This window comes from Artemia franciscana, chromosome 8 (genome assembly GCF_032884065.1).
Source record: "Artemia franciscana chromosome 8, ASM3288406v1, whole genome shotgun sequence".
Classification (NCBI taxonomy): Eukaryota; Metazoa; Arthropoda; class Branchiopoda; order Anostraca; family Artemiidae; genus Artemia; species Artemia franciscana.
Genome location: NC_088870.1, coordinates 19,986,077 through 20,008,768, shown reverse-complemented (window position 1 = coordinate 20,008,768; position 22,692 = coordinate 19,986,077). Strand labels below are relative to the sequence as shown.

General features: G+C 35.1%; 1 protein-coding gene across 5 annotated transcripts in view; it reads right to left on the bottom strand.

The window, feature by feature from the left end:
• The window catches only part of LOC136030108 (protein vav-like), a gene marked incomplete at its 3' end in the record, with an annotated part of 142,489 nt that overhangs the window by 95,661 nt on the left and 24,136 nt on the right, over positions 1-22,692 (bottom strand). For 4 of the 5 annotated variants that reach the window (XM_065708782.1, XM_065708783.1, XM_065708785.1 and 1 more), the window contains 2 exon segments: positions 14,437-14,629; positions 18,563-18,637. In XM_065708782.1, the coding sequence (XP_065564854.1) occupies positions 14,437-14,629; positions 18,563-18,637 (268 nt within the window). 5 annotated transcript variants of the gene reach the window in all.

Below are 22,692 nucleotides of genomic sequence, written 5' to 3'. Positions count from 1 at the left end.
GAACGAGTTGGGTACAGTTAAAAGTCGTGTTATGGTGCTTGAAAATAAAAGTAATGCAACGGACAATGAAATTGCAACAGTGAAGTCGGAATTTCTAACTCTACAAAGTATTGTAAAAGCCCAGTCACAGCTGATTAAGAAATGCAATGAGGAAATGAATGTGGTTGTGTCCCAGTCTCTTGTTGATGAAAATCGGGACAAGTTGCATAATTTGTTGTTTTGGGGCCTTAATGATGTACCCTTGAATGAGGCTGCATCTCGGGTTTCTGAGGTGATTGTAGCTGGTTTGTCACCCCCACCTGACAAGTTGCCACCATTCACTGTGGTTCACTGTTCCAAGAATTTTGTTAAAATTAGGGTGGACAGTGTCCAGGCACGTTTTTTGATTCTAAGTAATGCGAAAAAATTAAAAGGGAAAGAGTTCGGTGTTTATAAGTCTGTTTTTATTAGTGATGATGTCTCACCGCGTGTGCGGGTTTTGCGGAAAGAATTACTTGGGTTACGTAAGCGTTTGGCGGATAAAGGTGTGGAATGCTGGGTACCTCCTACCCTACCACCCAGCATCTCTGTTAAAAAGAACAACCGTGTTATTAAAGTGCCTTGGTACAATGCTAAGAGTTTGTTGGATTCTTAATTTTTTTTTTAATTTTTCTTTTTTGCAGTTGTTAGAATTAGTGAGTGGTTATTTGTTATTGAAAAGAATAATTAAAAAAAAATAATAACAAAATTTAATAAAAAAAAAAACTTACTATTTTGTCGCAATAATTATGGTTGTGTGATTGTAGGAATTAGTAGCCGTTGTATTTGGTAACTTGTACATGGATTCGTTACGGGTTAACGAAATATGGCCTGTTTCTTTTTGTGTTTGTTTTTTTCTAAGATGGAAAGTGTCATTCTTTTGTTGTTTATTATATTCTATTTTGTTCTTGTTTAGTTCTTTTTCTTTTCTTTTTTGTTTTGTTGTGGAGATGAGGCCAAATTACTTTGTTGTAAAACTGTATAAATATGGTTGATGATGATTGTGGCACCCCGGGCAACAGCCGTCTTAAAATTTTGGAAGCTTCATTTGTGGATTTTGGTAGTATGTTTACGGAGCAGCTCCACCGGAATTATGATATTGGGATTGCTGGTCAATATGTTTCTTGTAATTCAAAGTACTTATTTAAGGATGGTTTGAGGTCCGTGAATGGTGGTGGTGATTCTGAAGATCTCAGAGTTTTCCATCTTAACTGCCAGGGTTTGAACTCATCTTTTAATTTTATAAGCGAGATATGTGAACTTTCCATTTTTCAGGTTATTGGTCTCACAGAAACATGGCTAAATGAGCATAACTCTGCTCTCTTGGATATTCCAGGGTATACATTTTATCATAGGAATCGTCAATTTCGTCAACATGGAGGTATTGGAGCTTATATACGGAGCGATATCGAGGTTTTGGTAAGAAGTGATCTAGTGCTGTTTCACGAGATGTTATTTGAGCCACTTATCCTTCAGCTCAGGCTTAAGCCAAAAGATGTTTATGTTGTTGTACTATATAGACCACCATCTGGGTCTATACCGGCCTTTTTTGATATTTTGGAGGAACAGTTGGATAAACTACCTACTGGTTCGCACCCATTCTTCATGCTTGGGGACTTTAATATTGACCTTAATGATATGAATTCGAATACTCCTATAGATTTCCTACAGCTTTGCATGTCATATAGTTTATTTCCCACTATCAATATTTGTACGCGTGTTACCACTTTAACGGCAAAGCTACTTGATAATATTCTTTCTAATTCTAAATTTTCAGATCCAGGGGTTATTGTTACTGATGTTTCTGATCATTTTGGGATTTCGGCAAGTTTTAAAGTTTGTTTTCCGAGGCTGCAAGGTTCTAGACTGAACATGAGTATGTTACCTGTGCTCAACCAGGGTAACTTAGAAAAGTTTAAACAAGAGATTTCTAATGTTGATTGGAATAATAAAGTTGAAAATCTAGATGATATAAATATAAGTTTTCAAAGATTTTATGATACATTGATCTCTATTTTGAGTAAAACTTGTGTAATGAATCGGACAAGGTCAAGGAAAAAGATGCCCAAAAAGCCGTGGGTGTCACCTAGTCTTCTGCGGTGCATAAATAAGAAAGACCAGTTATATAGGGATTCAATAAGGAATGAAAATGATCCAGTTTGCACAAGAATTTATAAAAATTATAGAAATGCTCTTAATAAACTTTTGAGAAACGCGAAGAAAAAATATTTTGAGTGTAAATTTAAAGATGCTAGTGGTAACCCAGCTAAAACTTGGAAAATTATTAAAAGTGTTATATCTTCAACAGATCCGGTTCTGCCTGACGAAGTTACTACAAGTGATGGGTTAAAATCGAATGAGCCTGCTGTAATCTGTAATGCCCTTTCGGAACATTTTGCAACTGTTGGGGCTCGATTTTCTCGTGCTACAGTAGCTTCTGATAATGATCCTCCGCTTGAGACTTTTATGGGTACTTCTGTCGATGTATCAATGTATCTGAGACCTGTCACTCATGATGAAGTTCGTAAAATTATCTTTGAGATGAAAAGTTCTTCGGCTGGGAGTGATTCCATTAACCTTCTTGTTTTAAAAGCCGTGTTTCCAAGCATTTCACATATATTAACGTTCCTTATTAATGCTTGCTTTAAGCAAGGGAAGTTCCCCAATTGTCTTAAAATTACAAGAATAACTCCTGTGTTTAAGGGTGGTAATAAGAATGATCTGGGGAATTATAGACCAATTTCATTATTACCTGTTGTTTCACGGGTTTTAGAAAAATGCATTAATATTAGAATTTATGAGCATTTGGAGCGTCATAAACTTCTACATACCAATCAATTTGGTTTCAGGAAGGGCAGAACAACTGAAATGGCGATTTCATTTATTACTACTATAATTAATGATGTTCTTGATAAAAAGCTTAGGGTAGCTGGTGTTTTTTTGGACTTAATTAAGGCGTTTGACACTGTTGACCATCGAATATTATTAAAAAAATGTGAATTCTATGGATTAAGGGGTGCTACGTTGAGTTTGCTGTGGAGTTATCTTCAAAATAGACAGCAGTATGTCAATTTACAAGGATTTTTGTCTAGTAAAAATGTTGTTAATTGGGGGGTTCCCCAAGGATCCGTACTGGGTCCGACTCTGTTTTTAATTTTTATTAATGATCTACCGCATGTTGTGAAAGCTCTGCCCAGAATTGACGACTTTGTTGACAATGGCACGAGTAAGACCCAGCTTACTATGCCCTTATTTGCTGATGATACAACCTTGGTGTGTGTTGCCCCTACAGAAGAACTGCTCATGTCAACGATAAATGCAGCAATGAGCAGGATATGTACATGGCTTAAAATAAACCACCTTGACCTGAATATAGATAAGTCAAATTTTGTTATTTTCTCTCGATCTCCGAATTTTTACCCTTGGTTTACGGAAATAATTTCGGAGCGGGGAATTATTAAACGAGCAAGATTCACCAAATACCTCGGAATCAATGTTGATGAAACCCTATCATTTAAAGATCATGTGAAGTCAGTTTCGAAAATATTGTCACGTAACTTAGGTATGATGCGCAAATTAAAACATATTTCCCCCCCAAATGTTCTACGATTGTTATATTTTTCACTGATTCACCCGTACATTTTGTATTGCTCGTCGATTTGGCTTGTTACTTTCCCTTCGATAGTTCATCCTATCCGTGTGATCCAGAATAATGCTGTCCGAGTTTTTGGTGGTGTTGGGAATAAGGAGTCTTTGAGGTCTATGTATAGTGATTTAAATATAATGCCTGCAGCTGGATTACGTGATTTTTATACGTTGATTTATATATATAGGTATTACAGAGGTAGCCTTCCCGATTGTTTTACAGGAATATTTTGTGAGAGGTCTGATGTTCACCACCACAATACTCGGATACGAGGTAATACTGAGGTTCCTCGATTAGTTTCAAGTAGGTCTTCTTTTTCACTTATTTACAGAGCTTCAAAACTTTGGAATAAACTGAGTGTAGATATCAAGGAATTAGGTAGCCTTGACCAGTTTAAGTCTTATCTACGTGTGGAGTTGCTCGGTAGGTATGCTTTTGAAACTGATTAATTAATATAAATTTTACATAGCTTATTCATTTGTAATATTTATGTATTTTTTTTTTGTTTTTTTGCTGTTGTCTTGGGGTCACGCAAGGGAGTGTATTGTTTATGTTTTTTTGCTTTTTGTTGATCTCGGTATATGGTCTCATTCTCCATAACTTCTTATTCTCCATATTGTCTCTTTTTATGGCACTTGGTATTAACCAAGTGACATATAGCAGTCGCCAATTCTGTCGGTCTGTCTGTCTGTCTGTCGGTCTGTCTGTCCCGGTTTTGCTACTTTAGGCACTTCCAGGTAAGCTAGGACGATGAAATTTGGCAAGCGTATCAGGGACCGCACCAGATTAAATTAGAAATAGTCGTTTTCCCCGATTTGACCATCTGGGGGGGAGTGGGGGCCCGGTTAATTCGCAAAAAATAGAAAAAATGAAGTATTTTTAACTTATCAGCGGGTATTTGGATCTTAATGAAATTTCATATTTGGAATGATATTGTGTCTTAGAGCTCTTATTTTAAATCCCGACCGGATCTGATGACATTGGGGGGAGTCGGAGGGGGAAAACCTAAAGTCCCGGTTTTGCTACTTTAGGCACTTCCAGGTAAGCTAGGACGATGAAATTTGGCAAGCGTATCAGGGACCGGACCAGATTAAATTAGAAATAGTCGTTTTCCCGATTTGACCATCTGGGGGGGGGGGAGTAGGGGCCGGTTAATTCGGAAAAATAGAAAAAATGAAGTATTTTTAACTTATGAGCGGGTGATTGGATCTTAATGAAATTTGATGTTTGGAATGATATTGTGTCTCAGAGCTCTTATTTTAAATCCCGACTGGGTCTGATGACATTGGGGGGAGTTGGAGGGGGGAAACCTAAAATCTTGGAAAACACTTAGAGTAGAGGGATCGGGATGAAACTTGATGGGAAAAATAAGCGCAAGTCCTAGATACATGATTGACATAATCGGAACTTATTTGTTCTCTTTGGGGTAGTTGGGGGGGGGGGGAGTAAGTCTTAAAAATTAGAAAAATGAGGTATTTTCAACTTGCGAACGGGTGATCGGATCTCAATGAAATTTGATGTTTAGAAGGATATCGTGTCTTAGAGCTCTTATTTTAAATCCCGACCAGATCTTGTGATGGGGGCGGGGAGTTGGGAGGGGGAACCTAAAACTTGGAAAACACTTAGAGTGGAGGGATCAGGATGAAACATGGTGGGAAAAATAAACACAAGTCCTAGATAGATGATTGACATAAACGGAACGGATCCGCTCTCTTTTGGGTAGTTGGGGGGGGGGGGTTAATTCTGAAAAATTAGAAAAAATGAGGTATTTTTAACTTACGAACGGGTGATTGGATCTCCATGAAATTTGATTTTTAGAAGGATATCGTGGCTCTAAGCTCTTATTTTAAATCCTGACCGGATCTGGTGACATTGGGGGAAGTTTGGGGTGGGGAGACCTAAAATGATGGGAAACGCTTAGATTGGAGGGATTGGGATGAAACTTGGTTGGAAAAATAAGCAAAAGTCTTGCATACGTAATTTACATAATTGGAACGGATCCGCTGAATTGCGGGGGGGGGGGGGGGGGGTAATTCTGAAAAATAAGAAAAATAACGTATTTTTAACTTACGAAGGAGTGATCGGATCTTCATGAAACTTCATATTTAGAAGGACCTCGTAACTCTGATATCTTATTTTAAATCTCAACCGGATCAAACGTAATTGGGGGGGGGGGAAGTTGGGGGGACCGGAAATCTTAGAAAATACTTAAAGCGGTGAGATCAGGATGAAACTGGATGGGAAGAATAGAAACCTGTCTAAGATACGTGACTGACATAACTGGACCGGATCTGCTCTCTTTGGTGGAATTGGGAGGGGGGAGGTAATTTTGAAAATTGAGGTATTTGTAACTTACGAAAGGGTGACCAGATCTTAATGAAATTTGATATTTAGAAGGATCTTGTGCTATAAAGTTTAACTTTAGGTTCTGACCTTCTCACAAGTGCCAAATGAGCTCTTGGCTCTTGGCTCTTCCGACCTCGTACCATATGAGCTCTCGGCTCTTCCGACCTCGTCCAAATGAGCTCTTGGCTCTTCCGACCTCGTACCATATGAGCTCTCGGCTCTTCCGACCTCGTCACAAGTGCCATATGAGCTCTTAGCTCTTGTTTTTCTTTGAATTTAGCACAGCCTCGCAAGCTTCGCTTATGTTGTGCTATTGATTAAGAAATGTTTTTTTCTAATAAAATTGTTCTACTACTACTACTACTATCGAGTTTCATTAAGATTCAATCACCCATTCGTAAGATACCTCGATTTTCACGTTTTCCAAGAATTCTAGTTTCCCCCTCCAACTCCCTTCTATGTCACTGGATCTGGTCGGGATTTAAAATAAAAGTTCTAAAACACAAGATCCTTCTAGATATCAAATTTCATTAAGATCTAATCACCCGTTCGTAAGTTACAAATCCCCTCATTTTTTCTAATTTTTCCGAATTACTCCCAGCCCCAACTCCGCCAAAGAGAGTGGATCCGGTCCGGTTATGTCAGTCATCTATCTTGGACTTGTGCTTATTCTTTCCACCACGTTTCATCCTGATCTCTCCACTTTAAGCATTTTCCAAGATTTCCAGTCCCCCCCCCCCCCTAATGACACTGGATCCGGCCGGGATTTCAAATAAGAGATCTGAGTTTCGAGGTCCTTCTAAATATGAAGTTTCATTACGATACCATCACTCTTTCGTAAGTTAAAAATACCTAATTTTTTAGAATTGCCCCCCCCCAACTCCCTCAAAGAGAGCAGATCCGTTCCCGTTATGTCAATCCCGTATCTAGGACTTCTACTTATTTTTTCCCACCAAGTTTCATCCCGATCCCTCCACTCTAAGCGTTCTCCAAGATTTTAGGTCCCCCCCTCCAACTCCTCCAATGATCTCCCCCAGATCATCAGATCTGGTCGAGATTTAAAATAAGAGCTCTGAAACACGATATCCTTCCGAATATCAAATCTCATTAAGATCCCATCACCCGTTCCTAAGTTAAAAATACTTTATTTTTTTCGAATTAACCGAGCCCCCCCCCCCCCCCCAGATGGTCAAATCGGGAAAACGACTATTGCCAATTTAATCTGCTTCGGTCCCTGGCAGGCCTGCCAAATTTCATCGTCCTAGCTTACCTGGAAGTGTCTAAAGTAGCAAAACCGGGACAGACCAACAGAATTTGCGATCGCTACATGTCACTTGGTTAATACCAAGTTCCATAAAAATCACTAGAAATAGTGATAAATCACTAGGGAGTGGCAACCCTGGCTGCAACCATAAGACTGACAGGAAGATTAGAAAAAAAACAATACCCGTTATGAACCCGTAATCTGGTATCATGATGAATAAGAAAATGGGTCAGTGCTTAACTTTAGCGGTATTAGCGCTATTTGTCTCATTGGGATCCTCATTACAAATAATCGCCACGCAAGACAAGTCACCATATTAAATAAGACGGGATTTAGAGTCAGTTTAAAATATAGATTTTCTAGGATTACCTTTAATGGGAAAGTGTTCTACAAAGCGACAGATCACTGCATGGCTTTTTCCCCCAGATCTCTGTGTCTATAACTTCTCCGAGAAAATATAACCGATTCCACAATATTTAGATAATCGAGTTTTAGTATGCTATCAGTAACGACACTCTACAACCAATTTTTCCACAATCATTTTTCTAAATTTCTTCCTTAGACAAGGTATTAATGGAGAATGAAATAGAAATCTGACACGAAGAGTGTCTAGGAAAGATAAACGAACAAAAATAAAATAAATAAACGAACAAAACAAGTGACAGTAAATGAGCAGCTATGTTTGATTAATAGAGTTTAATTTGTTATATTCATGATGGTCTATGGACAAAGCAATTTAATATGTTTTATATAAAAAGTGTAACTCAATTATGAGAATAATATTCTAAACTTGGATTCCATTTGCATTTCAAGGAGAAATGTACCTTTGGTGGCCAATCTCTGCTGCTCCCCCTTTTCTCTATGTTCGGATGGTCGACTGCTCATGGGTCACCAATTATTTTAGCTCTATCCAGGGATGCAGCAATCATAATAAAAAAAACGAAGGTTCGTTACAAAGCCATAGGGAGGGGTAAACGGTTTGCCTCCCCCCCCCCCGAAATTCTTTGCCAGACTTGTAGAAATGTAATAAAATGCATTTAAACTGAATTGAAGCCATTCCTACGAAAAAATATCCTAGATATATCCTTGGTTGGTTAGTTCTAACATACCTGTCATATAATAAGGATAATATATTTTATATATTCAAGAATGTTGTACAATTTATGCGGAAAAAGAAGGCCATAATATTTGTTATTAGACTATTCAAGCAAACGACTAGAAAAGGGATGCCACAATATGAACTGAATCCCAGTATTTCCAAGCAGCCTGATCCCATCTAGAAAGCGATTAGAAATTTTTATGAAGAAACCCTGACTTCGAAAACTCTGACTCTGACACTCGAATTACTACAAAAATAAACAAAAGAGGTAATCGTCTTATTTGGCATAATTAATTAAAAAAAAACTTTTTCCACAAAACAAGTTTTTCATAGAAAAGTAAAGAGCTCCATTAAGCCAAAAATGAGCAGAAATAAAGTCGAATTTTCTTCCCAGCGTAAAACTACCAAAAACCACTATAAATAAATAAACGAAACTAAAAACGAACAGAAATTACAACAAATAGCCGATTCAAACTCAAAAAGAGCAAAAATTAACACGAGTAGGGCTGATAACCCTCATGCCTTCTCAAGACCAGAACATAATTTGCGCTATACTAAAAGAGAAGAAAATAAATGACCTTGGATTTTGAGTTTAACTGACAGATACTGATATTTATTCCTTAAAGTTTTGATATTTTTTTCTATTTATGACAGTAAAAAAAATGAAATTTTTAAAATTTTAAACGTATTTTGTTTGCAGTAAATCGCAAATTATGTTCTGGTCTTAAGAAGGCTTGGGGGTTATCAGCCCTACTCGAGTTAATTTTTGATGTTTTTGAGTTTGACTCGGCTAATTATTGTAAATTCTGTTCGTTTTGAGTTTCATTTATGTGATTGCCCTCCATTCACTTTTGACTCTTAAAAGGGGCGCTAAAACTTTCAACTTCCAATCAAATGAGCTCCATTCGATCCACAGTTTATACAACTACCCGTTCCATAAAAACCTTATATGCCCCGGGGCATATCTTACAACCCTTGTCCATGGGATCTGGGGGATTGTGTCCACCCTAAAGCCATTGTTATTTGGTTCTTGGAGCATTGGTAACAAAATGGCAATCTCACAATTTCAACTGAATGCGTTCCGGGAAAAGACGATGTCAAGGGGGAGGGGCTAATTGCCCTCCATCATGTTTGACTCTTAAATGAGAACTAGAACTATACATTTTCAATCAAATGAGCCTCTTCTAAATTTCACACAACCGCCCCTTCCAAAAAAACCTTATATACCCCTGGGGCATAACTTACAAGCTTTACCCACAGACTCTGTGGGATTATGTCAACCCCAAAGGCCTTATTACATGATCTTCGGACTATTTTTGAACAAATGGCTATCTCAAAATTTCTATCGGATGACATTTGTGGAAATACGACGTGGGATAGCTGCCCTCGATCACTTTGACTCTTAAAAAGGTTACTAAAGATACGAAGAATGTAATCTCATTTTACTATAAAAGTCAAAAATGGAGATCCATGAGTGTCCCGGATTGGAAGAGGGGCCAAAGCATAAGACAATTATATCTTCGAAATTTGTCTTATATGGATTTACCTTCCTGTGGGGGTGTCAAATACCCAGCCTCTACCCTATTGTTGGAAACCATAGCAGGAGAATGAGAAAAAGAGAGAAAAGAGGGATGGAGAGAGAGAGAGAGAGAGAGAGAGAGAGAGAGAGAGAGAGAGAGAGAGAGAGAGAGAGAGAGAGAGGGAGAGAGAGAGAGAGAGAGAAAGAGAGAGAGAGGGGAGGGGGGAGAGAGAGAGAGAGAGAGAGAAAGAGAGAGAGAGAGGGATAGAGAGAAAGAGAGAGGGAGAGGGGGGAGAGAGAGAGAGAGTTTAATATTAGTACATTGGTTTCAAAATATCGACAGAGTGATGTGTATGCGAATTATGGGAATTATGAGAGAGGAGAGAGAGAGAGAGAGAGAGAGAGAGAGAGAGAGAGAGAGAGAGAGAGAGAGAGAGAGAGAGAGGAGAGAGAGAGAGAGAGAGAGAGAGAGAGAGAGAGAGAGAATATCGATTGAGTGATGTGTATGCGAATTATGGGATCAAAAGGCTTCACTCTTTGGACTATTTTTGAACAAGGGCTATCTTAAAATTTCTATCGGATGCATTTGTGGAAAATGCGACGTGGGAGTGGCTGTCACCCTCCCCCCATCAATTGTACTCTTAAAAAAGTCACAACAGATATGAAGAATGTAATATCATTTTACTATAAAAGTCAAAAATTAAGCATAAAAACCTTACTATAAAAGTCCTTCCATTAAAACCTTATGCGCCCTTGGGGCGTATATTACAGCCCTTACACCTTGAACTTGTGGGATTCTGTCAACCTCAAAGGCCTTATTATGTGATCTTTGGACTATCTCAACATTTGTACCAGATCCACATGTGGAAAATGTGACTTGGGGTGGCTGCCCCCCCCCCCGATCACTTTGACACTAAAAGAGAGCACCTGAATATCTGGTTTCCAATCGAATGAGCCCCTTCCAGAGTTTATACGATCAGCCTTTTATTATCAGCCTTTCCATAAAAACCATATACGCCCCCGGGACTTAAACTTACAACCCTTGCACTGAGGGCTGGGGGAGTTGTCATCCTCAAAGACATATTTCCAGACCTCTCAACTACGCCAAACGAAATGGCTATATCAAAATTTTGATTAGATGTGTCAGGGTAATTGATGGGCGTGGGGGAGGGGGCTTGTTACCTTTCAATCCCTTTTGAATATTTAAAAGGGCACTAGCCCTTTCAGTGTCTAATCAAATATGCCTTTTCAAAGTTTCTGAGACAACAAATGGCCATCTCAAAATTTATATCCTTTATATTTCGGGAAGATACGAGGTTCTGTGGGGGGTATACGCCCTCCAGCCACTTTAAATCTTAAAAGGGACACTAAAACGTCTGATTACCAGTCCAATGAGCCCCTCAAAGTTTATACGACCACGCTTTCTACAAAAAAAAACTTATATACCCCCACAGCTTAACTTAAAACCCTTGCCCTGAGGGCAAGGACTGTCATCCTCAAAGACAAAATTTCCAGACCTTTTAACTACGCTGAAAAAAATGTCTATCTCAAAATTTTGATTGGAAGTGTTTGGGGAAATGGTGGGCGTGGGAGGGAGGTTAGTTGTCCTCCGATCACTTTTGATTATTAAAAGAGCCCTTTCAGTTTCCAATCAAATAAGCCTTTTTTTGAAGTTTCCATGACAACTCCTTCGATACGAAGTGCCTTGGTCTCAAAAAAAAAAAAGAAAAAAAACCCATTGTGATAAAGGTTTGAAAGATTCTACGATAGGAAGCTTGTACACAAATTACGGAAAGCAGATTTTACCATATGTTAATTCATGATTAGACGATCAGATGATTAGAGAAGACCCTGCCTTCATCAAACAGTTCGTGGTAACGAACTGTAGTAAGGAGCGACCTGGCTCAATAGTAGCCGGAACACTAAAAAACGGAATTTCGATACCAATAGTTACATCAAAAGAATTGCATTTTAATGCTGATCTTAAATATATAAGTTTCATCAAGTTTAGTCTTACCCATCAAAAGTTACGAGCCTGAGAAATTCGTTACGTAAGTTAATTAGTAAGTTATGTTTATTTTTTACTAATAAAAACGTTCGTACAAAATTAAAAGTTCTAGTTGCCTTTTTAAGTAACCAAAAAATTGGAGGGCAACTAGGCCTCCTCCCCCACTCCTTTTCTCTCAAAATCCTCCGATAAAACTATGAGAAAGCCATTTGGCAAAAAAAAATTAATATGCAAATTTCATTTTAATTATTCATGTGCGGAGAGCCAAAATCAAAACATACATTAATTCAAAAACGTTCAGAAATTAAATAAAAAAACAAGTTTTTTAACTGAAAGTAAGGAGCTACATTAAAACTTAAAACGAACAGTAATTACTCCGTATATGAAAGGGATTGTTCCCTCCTCAACGCCCCGCTCTTTACGCTAAAGTTTTTTACTGTTTTAAAAAGTAGAGTTGAGAGAAAGAGTCACAAAATTTAGCGTAAAGAATGGGGCATTGAGGAGGGAATAGCCTCTTTCATATACGGAGTAGTTTCTCTTCGTTTTAAGTTTTAAAGTCGCTCCTTACTTTCAGTTAAAAAAACGTATTTTTTTATTGAATTTACTTTATTAGTCCGCTTTTATTATAAACGCCTCTTCTTTTTCCGTTGTCATATCTGGCAACGGAAAATTGTCATATATTGTCATAAAATTGTCATATCTGACAACGGAAAATTGTCATATATTGTGATAAAATTGTCATATCTGACAACGGAAAATTGTCATATTTTCCGTTGTCATATCTGACAAAATAAGCAATAATTGTATACATGTTGATATGTATAAATTTTACACGTGTGTATGCATGTACACGTGCAAGTACATGTACATGTGTATAAGTTTTCCTCGAAAAAGACACTGTAATTTTTTCTGGAAGAGGTTAATTTTTTCTCCATGTAAAAAAAAAATGATCCAGATAGGTTACGACTTTGGGAAAATTCGTCTCCCAATCCCCTTAATATTTGTTATAAATCTTCTGCTAACTGAAATTAGAGAACTCTGAACACAAATACTTGAAATAAATGGAATTGAGGTATAGCGGAAAATTTACTAAAGGAATCCAGTCACCTGGAGGAGCGTCTTAAAATTCAAATTACAATTCAATTTGGTTGTCGATTAAGTTCGATCCCCTGGTGTTTCATCATATTGTCAAATAATGGAGGATCCACCTTACCTTTATACTCTTATTAAGGCGAGTCCATGAATCAATTAAGACTGGGCTTAAGATAAGGTAAAACAACAGAAAGATAAATATGATAAAACAAAGGAGCAAAAACATGATTGCCTGAATTACAAAATAAGAAAAAGCGATTTGCAATCATTAAAACGTCGGACAATAAACAGCCTAAAGTGAAATACACTATGTACTATTTTCATGCGACATGCATACGAGTACGTTTACAATATAATTAAAAGTCATATGAAACAAAAAGCACATCAATGCAAAGGGCGTAACCAAGGAAGATGTATAATAGGTTCAGATTCCTTTCCACGGAAATTAGATGGGACAACTTTTTGTGATAAATATACTAAATTTCCACTGATAATACACAAGGTTGCCGCCACTTATAACTGCCGATGATTTGATAATTTTGTATTTAGTCAATTATTAACTGTAGAAACTTAAGCATTTTTTTTAACTTATATACCTGATGACACTTTATTTTTACATTTTATTCTAGTCAAATCCAATTTTTGAACGGTCATTCATTTTTCTTTGTCTCAGTCGTTTCTCCGTCTCTAAACAGTTTACATTAAAAGGATAATTTTGTTTCATATATAACTTTTTCCCCTTCGCTTTTTGAGGGCTGGGGGACCTATCCCACACTTCGTAACTGAACGGAAAAGGGACATTACGATTTTGAGTTTTTCGCAGAAAGGCTTTTTGTTCCAAGTATTTAAATAAAAAAACGATGTGTAAAAATTAAGGCTTATAGCAGAATAATATGAATTTATTTTGATGCCAGCCAAAAAGCTTGTTAAACTGTAGGTATTATAAAGAGAAAAAGAGACCTAGCATAAGCCTTTTTGTGAGAATTGGAAAAAAATGTTTTGCCCTTTTTCTCCAAATAGAAATTTATTGGGTTTTATATGGGGTATTTTAAATATGTGATCCTTGCATCCTTGGGAAACTAAACATGTTTTGATTTCGAGTGACAATTTTCCACACATTCCCTTAAGTCCAAATCACATGTGTGCTTATCCGGACATATATGCCTTAGCATAATCATTTTCGACCAATCATAATGCGCTTCCTCTTTCATAAGCATGCCTGATTGGTCCAAAGTAATAGTGGCTAGATATTGGTGTCGGGAATAGCACACGTGTGAACAGGGCTTTGATATGGAACCCCTTCTTAAAATCCAAATCTTGGCTACGCTCTTGCTCATTGCTTCAAATGTCACGTTTTGACCAATGAGCTACTACTGACTTGTTTTCATGCATCTGGGATTTCAAGAATAACGGGCAGAAAAACCAAAGACTTTATGAATATTACCTCACTTTTTATTCTAAATGTGACATAGCACAGTTTTTCGTATATTTCTTCTTCAGATTCATCCCAATCAGACGCATAATCATTTTGAATGAGAGAAAGGTTTTCAACCGAGGTCCCAAAAGCAGTTTCACCAGATTTTCGAGAGCGTCGAAATTCGTATTTCATATTCGAAGGCAGTGTATTTACGACAGTGCTAGTTTCGAAAAAGAAAATATTTAGCAGCAATTTTAGCCCTTGTATTTTTTTTTTCGAAAAAACTAGGCGGAATATAAATACAAACAAACCTAATGTGTTCACTTCAAAAAAAAAACTCAATAATTTGGATGAAAATCTTCAGATCCTACAGAGAAATGCTTAAATACTTCAGATTCATACCCACAAAGTTCTAAAGGCTTATGTTCTCTGTGCAGTATGTTATATCGGTAAGTTTCGGTGATTTGACATATTTAAATTTTTTATTACAAAAGGTCTTAGATTTCATGAATTTTCTTTAAAATAAGCCATTAAACAGCTCTCTACGATGTTCCAGTGCCATGCTATCAGAGGAGAAAGAAAAAAAGATGCCGTATATGCAGAATATCGTGGTTTTAGCCACTTTTTTTATTTTCAAGCCAATACATTTTCCTTGTACTTAAAGCCAAGAGAAGGGGTTTCGGACAAGTCTATTCTGATAGTGTACTTTTTTGTTTTAATCTAACTCTTATTTTAGGAGTTATAGGGTATTGTAGTTTTTATTAAGGGCTCTTACTAGGTTGCTAGCTGCCGCTGCAACCCAGATTTTACCGCAACTACTTTCCAGAGAAATATACCCAAGCATTATTAGATAACCATTTCGACCTCGTTTGGCGTCACTTTTTCGTAGCATATACATATACGAAAAAGTGTTTCAGAATGAAACATATGAAATGTGCTGCGAGAACACGAATCACCGACAGTCATCTACTTAGTTCGCTTCGAGTTGCTGCAACATCAATCAAACCGAATAGTTGAAGCCTTGATCACGAAAGCAGGACCCAAGGGGCGTACTGATAGATAAAAAACTTTATTATTCCAATATGGCAATTTTATTTATATTTTAAACCAAAATTTATATTAAGCATGAACTGATTAATAATTCTCTTATATTGCTCAACCTAACTTTAAAACTAGATTATACACATAAAAAAACATTTTTCTTAATTGAATTTTAAAAACAACTTGTCAAATATATGACTAACATTCTAATAAAAATAACATATATATATTAGCTATTTTGTACATAGACTAACTGACTTATCTTTATATCCTATCTAATAAACCAATTCACCCAAATGACAATGATAGTTTTCCCCAAAAGATTGGACAGAGATACAACAAAACATTTGTTGTACAAAGTTTTGAAGATTAAATATTTAATCTAGATTAAATTTAATCTATATTTAATCAAGAAGATTAAAGATTTAATTGATTCAGAATCGTTGAAAAAGGACAATTTTCCTTTTCTTTTTTTTAGCAAAGTTAGACCTCTCTTCAAAGATAAGTTAAAGTATTATAACAATTCTGACTCGGTGAATAAACAGATCTGAGAATAATGAGTACAAAAATATAAATATTTTTGATATCTTCACAGCGAACATAAACCTTATGAGCTAACAAAAGCCGCGAGTTAAGTTTAAAATAACTGGTGCCCAGTACGTAAAATTTCCCAAAGTGAGCAGTCCCAACTTTAGGGAGAGGGGGCCAAAAGATTATTCAAGGAGGGGAAAGATCTGAAAGTATAAAAAGTGAAAAAAAAAACACTTTTATTAGCATGTAAGCTGAAAAAAAAAGAAAATTGAAGAAAAATCAGATCTTCGGCACTTCAAAATGGATTTAGACACTGATTAAGATACGCAACCAACACTGAAGCAAAATTATTTACGTCGTATCACATACAAACACAAGGGGGATAGAGGAGGGGAATCCTTCCCAATATTAATCAAAAACATCTCATCTTTTTAAGAAAACCAATAGCCTAAAACATGTTTTTTTACGTTTTAATACTTTCCTCTTAGGAAAAATCCTAAGATGGCGAGATACCCAGTTGAACCAAAAAGTCAAAACACCTATAACATCAGCGCCACAAGCAGTTCAGCGGTAGAGAGTAAAATGAAAAAAAAAACATAGACGAAATTGAATATTTTACCAGGAAACCTTTTTTTCCCGGAACCAAAATAAGCCCCAGTCTTATCATTTTCCCCGCAGTATATAGTATCTCCCTCAAAATGTTGTTAAATAAAGTCTTTGGAGAAATCCAATCATTTCGAGAAAGAGATGGATTTTCAATAGAAGCTTCAGAAGTTGTTCAGCCTAATTTGATGTCGCGTTAGAATTCGTATATCATATTCAAAGGCAGGGAATTTTATTAGTGCTAGTTACAAGAAGATAGGAATAGTCAGAGATGACGGCAAGGGTTGGTCTTCCTTTCCCTTGAACTTCCTTGAGGAAAAGAGCATTAACCGAATATTAAAAAAAGCTAACGAATTTGTAACTTGGAAAGTCTGCAAAAACATTCTGATGGAAAAAGCCCCAACGTTATTCATTGACACTCAGAGTATTCCCCATGTCTAGCAATGAATATCGTCACTATGTAGAAGAAGAAGAAGAAGAAGCAGAAGAAAAAGAAGAATTACAATACACTTATTCCCCCCTCGAAAGGCTCCATGGCCAGGGATACAAGGGGGATGATGCAAAAATGTTGCATAACATCTGGTTCTCGTAGGATTCAGATGTTCCAGCTAATTCCATGGAACATCTGAATTTCAGAGGCAAGGTGAGGCGGAACACACCTGCTCCAAGTACAAGTAGTACTGAAGCTCTGATGGGGCACAATATTGATATTTTCACACTTCTGTGATAATGTCACAGAAGTGAAAACGTCAGATACGGCTATTGTGCACAACCTTGACAATTTGACATTCTACACTGAGTTTTTATCATCATTAAAATATATACTTTATTAGCAATAAACAAATAAATATTCATATATATATATATATATATATATATATATATATATATATATATATATATATATATATATATATATATTATAGTGAATATTTAAATAAATATATTATTTAGTTCGCCGATTTTTGCTTATAGCTAGAAAGTGGTAAAGGTTCTTCATGGTATTTGTGTGTTTGAACCTCAAAATAATTTTGAATAAATATAGTCCATGTAAGAGAGTGGTGGTTTGAACCATAATAAAAATAAAAGAAACTATGGTTCTTCTACATTCTATTTCTTTTAGATTTGTGAGGGTAAAAAGGGATCCTAAATTCCCAAAAATGTATACAGTCCAAAATCCGCAATGGAGAGGGGAAAGAGAGTTCTAAAATGATGGGATATATACGTATAAGTATATTAGTAGATATCACAAATGGTATGGCCCCTAAAAATATGCACTTGCTGTAGCCCCTCTACGGTAGCATTTTTGTTACATTTCCTATAATTCTAATACTTGAATATACAAGACCCTTAATGGCTCGAAATTATCGCCTTATAATCCAAGACCTTAACTTATGGAATTCAACAGTCTACCAGATCCTGTCGCCAGGGAGAGCTATATAGATTGTGTCCTGATCCAAGTACAAGTAAGTAGTGCCTGAATATATACCAGTATATATCTGTCTTATATCAATGCCCATTGTTCGTACTTAAAAAGAAACAACAATTTTTATAAAAGGGAGGAGCAATATTACAACCAAAAACGACTATAAACGTTTCAGCTGAGATCACTGTTCAGCTTTCTTCTGTACAGAAATAAAAACATTTTTTTCGTGCTGTGAACTGCATACTTGATATCATTTCTTCATAAGGATATTTTTTATAAGTAACAACTATTATTTATACAAAATTTCCTTGTGAAGAAATAATAAAAGCAAAGTGGCCAGCCACTTAGTCAATTCTTCCCTCACTTGATTAGCAGCTCCACTCTTCTATACACGCGAGTGTACGCTGCAGGGGTGACTTTAGCTCCTTTCCTCTAGCAGGAGGACGCTGTTCCCGGTGTGATATTAACGCTTCTGAAATTTTCAAATTAAAGTTGAAAAACGTAAAAAGTATTATTCTGTAAAGATTATTATTTCACAATTAAGTAACTCACCCCGCAAAATCTTCCAAGTGACGATATATGCTTTCTTCTTCCACATTACTATGATTTTGATTTGCTGGAAATCCCCTACAATATAAAGAAGCCATTAAAAGTTGTTAATATACTGTTAACCAAAATGCTTAAGCATGTTACTTTCATACCTCTAATTCCGAGGAATTATTATTATCTTTCTAGTCATTATATGAATTTCAGTGTTTCTAGTTTTAAAGCACTTCTGTGCTGCAATTTCAAGTTTATCCATATATATAAAACAAAAATACCCTAGAATTGATTATCATGAATTAGTCATTATATGATTATATGAATTAGTCATTATCATGAATAGTCATTATATGAATTTCAGTGTTTCTAGTTTTAAAGCACTTCTGTGCTGCAATTTCAAGTTTATCCATACATATAAAACAAAAATACCCTAGAATTGATTATCATGAATTAGTCATTATATGATTATATGAATTAGTCATTATCATGAATAGTCATTATATGAATTTCAGTGTTTCTAGTTTTAAAGCACTTCTGTGCTGCAATTTCAAGTTTATCCATATATATAAAACAAAAATACCCTAGAATTGATTATCATGAATTAGTCATTATATGATTATATGAATTAGTCATTATCATGAATAGTCATTATATGAATTTCAGTGTTTCTAGTTTTAAAGCACTTCTGTGCTGCAATTTCAAGTTTGTCCATATATATAAAACAAAAATACCCTAGAATTGATTATCATGAATTAGTCATTATATGATTATATGAATTAGTCATTATCATGAATAGTTATTATATGAATTTCAGTGTTTCTAGTTTTAAAGCACTTCTGTGCTGCAATTTCAAGTTTATCCATATATATAAAACAAAAATACCCTAGAATTGATTATCATGAATTAGTCATTATATGATTATATGAATTAGTCATTATCATGAATAGTCATTATATGAATTTCAGTGTTTCTAGTTTTAAAGCACTTCTGTGCTGCAATTTCAAGTCTATCCATATATATAAAACAAAAATACCCTAGAATTGATTATCATGAATTAGTCATTATATGATTATATGAATTAGTCATTATCATGAATAGTCATTATATGAATTTCAGTGTTTCTAGTTTTAAAGCACTTCTGTGCTGCAATTTCAAGTTTATCCATATATATAAAACAAAAATACCCTAGAATTGATTATCATGAATTAGTCATTATATGATTATATGAATTAGTCATTATCATGAATAGTCATTATATGAATTTCAGTGTTTCTAGTTTTAAAGCACTTCTGTGCTGCAATTTCAAGTTTATCCATATATATAAAACAAAAATACCCTAGAATTGATTATCATGAATTAGTCATTATATGATTATATGAATTAGTCATTATCATGAATAGTCATTAAATGAATTTCAGTGTTTCTAGTTTTAAAGCACTTCTGTGCTGCAATTTCAAGTTTGTCCATACATATAAAACAAAAATACCCTAGAATTGATTGTCATGAATTAGTCATTATATGATTATATGAATTAGTCATTATCATGAATAGTCATTATATGAATTTCTGTGTTTCTAGTTTTAAAGCACTTCTGTGCTGCAATTTCAAGTTTATCCATATATATAAAACAAAAATACCCTAGAATTGATTATCATGAATTAGTCATTATATGATTATATGAATTAGTCATTATCATGAATAGTCATTATATGAATTTCAGTGTTTCTAGTTTTAAAGCACTTCTGTGCTGCAATTTCAAGTTTATCCATATATATAAAACAAAAATACCCTAGAATTGATTATCATGAATTAGTCATTATATGATTATATGAATTAGTCATTATCATGAATAGTCATTATATGAATTTCAGTGTTTCTAGTTTTAAAGCACTTCTGTGCTGCAATTTCAAGTTTGTCCATACATATAAAACAAAAATACCCTAGAATTGATTATCATGAATTAGTCATTATATGATTATATGAATTAGTCATTATCATGAATAGTCATTATATGAATTTCAGTGTTTCTAGTTTTAAAGCACTTCTGTGCTGCAATTTCAAGTTTATCCATATATATAAAACAAAAATACCCTAGAATTGATTATCAAACACAAATATCTAACAGGTTTTAATTTATTAATTAGCACAAGTCCACAAGGTTCTCTAATGATGAATCCTCTACCTAAAGATATTCGTCTTCTCCCCGGGCGTGGCATCCTAAATTTTCTTTGCATATCCATCCTCCGACTGTGCTTGAGCATATAATAACTGATATTTTTCTCAATATTTGAAATAGAAAAGGTAGACGTGTTCTTTAATTTACTATACCTCGTACTTAAACCTGATAAAACATTTAAAAAGAATAAGATAAACATTAAAATAAACATTTAATTAAAATAATAAACATTTCAATTAAAATAATGAGATAAACATTCAAATGTTTAAAGATAAACACTTAAAAACATTTAAAAAGAAGTGTTCAAAAAAAGACAATAACAATTGTATATAACAACACACAGACCATTGATGCTTTTTGCTTGTGTTGCTGTATTTGTGTTGCAAAGCTAGACAAAGGAAACGAAACAAAAAGAGAAAAAAAATAAGCAACTAAAATGAAATAAAATATAAGCATGTTGGGAACGTACTTCCAGGTAACAACTAATTTTTATAGAATACTAGCTGTTGGGGTGGCGCTTCGCGCCACCCCAACACCTAGTTGGTGGGGGCGCTTCGCGCCCCCCCCCCCAAGCCCCCCCGCGCGCGTAAGTCGTTACGCGCCATATTAGTTACGCGCCATTGTAGTTGTGTCCCTATGTCCCACCTGTGAATATAGATAGATATAAATATATATATATATATATATATATATATATATATATATATATATATATATATATGTTTTTAACTACGTAAAACTTGCGAATATACAACATTCTTTGCTGTCCCATTGTCTGTGCATATAAATAGATTGTCAGGTTTACCGACTCTTGAACATGCAACATATAATGGTCCATGGGAAAACAATCCGTATTCAGATCTATACCTCATGATTCTAATGATTGCCCTTGAGCTTTGTTGATGGTGATTGCTAATCGACCATTCCCTGAGTCGCCATCGTCATTTATATATCCCCCTGTGCACCCCGGCGTCCCCTTTGTAGTTATGTCCCTGTGTCCCGGTCGTCATTTATATTCCCTGTGTCCCGGTCGTCATTTGTGTCCCGGTGTTCCAGTCTGTGATTTCTCTTTGAGTGTCCCGGGCGTCATTTATATTCCTTGTGTCCCGGTCGTCATTTATATCCCCCTGTGCCCCCCGGCGTCCCCATTGTAGTTGTGTCCCTGTGTCCCGGTCGTCATTTATATTCCCTGTGTCCCGGTCGTCATTTGTATCCCGGTGTCCCGGTCTGTATATACATTCGTTTTTTAGTTTTGTTTTTCTCCTTTATTTTTTTTCCTTTTTTCTTTTTTTTCTTTTTTAGTTTATTTAGATTTTTAGATTTTTTAGTTTTTTTATTAGTTTTTAGTTTTTTTGTAGTTTTTACCATTTTTTTAGTTTTTTTAGTTTTTTTTTTTACTTATGTCCTGGTCGTCATTTATACTCCCTGTGTCCCGGTCGTCATTTGTGTCTCGGTGCTTTGTTGATTGCTAATTTATATTATATTTATATTTATATTTTTTATATTTATTAATATTTTTTTAGTTTTCTTTTTCTCTTATTTTTCAGTTTTTTCCTTTTTTTTAGTTTTTTCTTTTTTAGTTTTTAGTTTTTTTTTTGTTTTTTACCTTTTTTTAGTTTTTTTAGTTTTTTTAGTTTTTTAGCTTTTTTAGTTTTTTTATTAGTTTTTAGTTTTTTTTTAGTTTTTGCCTTTTTTTAGTTTTTTCAGTTTTTTTTAGTTTTTAGTTTTTTACCTTTTTTTAGTTTTTTTTAGTTTTTTAGCTTTTTTAGTTTTTTTTCTTTTTAGTTTTTTTTGTAGTTTTTACCTTTTTTAGTTTTTTTTCTTCTTTTGTATTAGTGTGAAATAATTCAGACGTCATATGCGGACAAACACGACGTCACTCGACAGACAGACAGACAGACATAACCCACAAACAACTTATTTTTATATATATTTAGGCTATTCATATTTTTTTAGTTTTCTT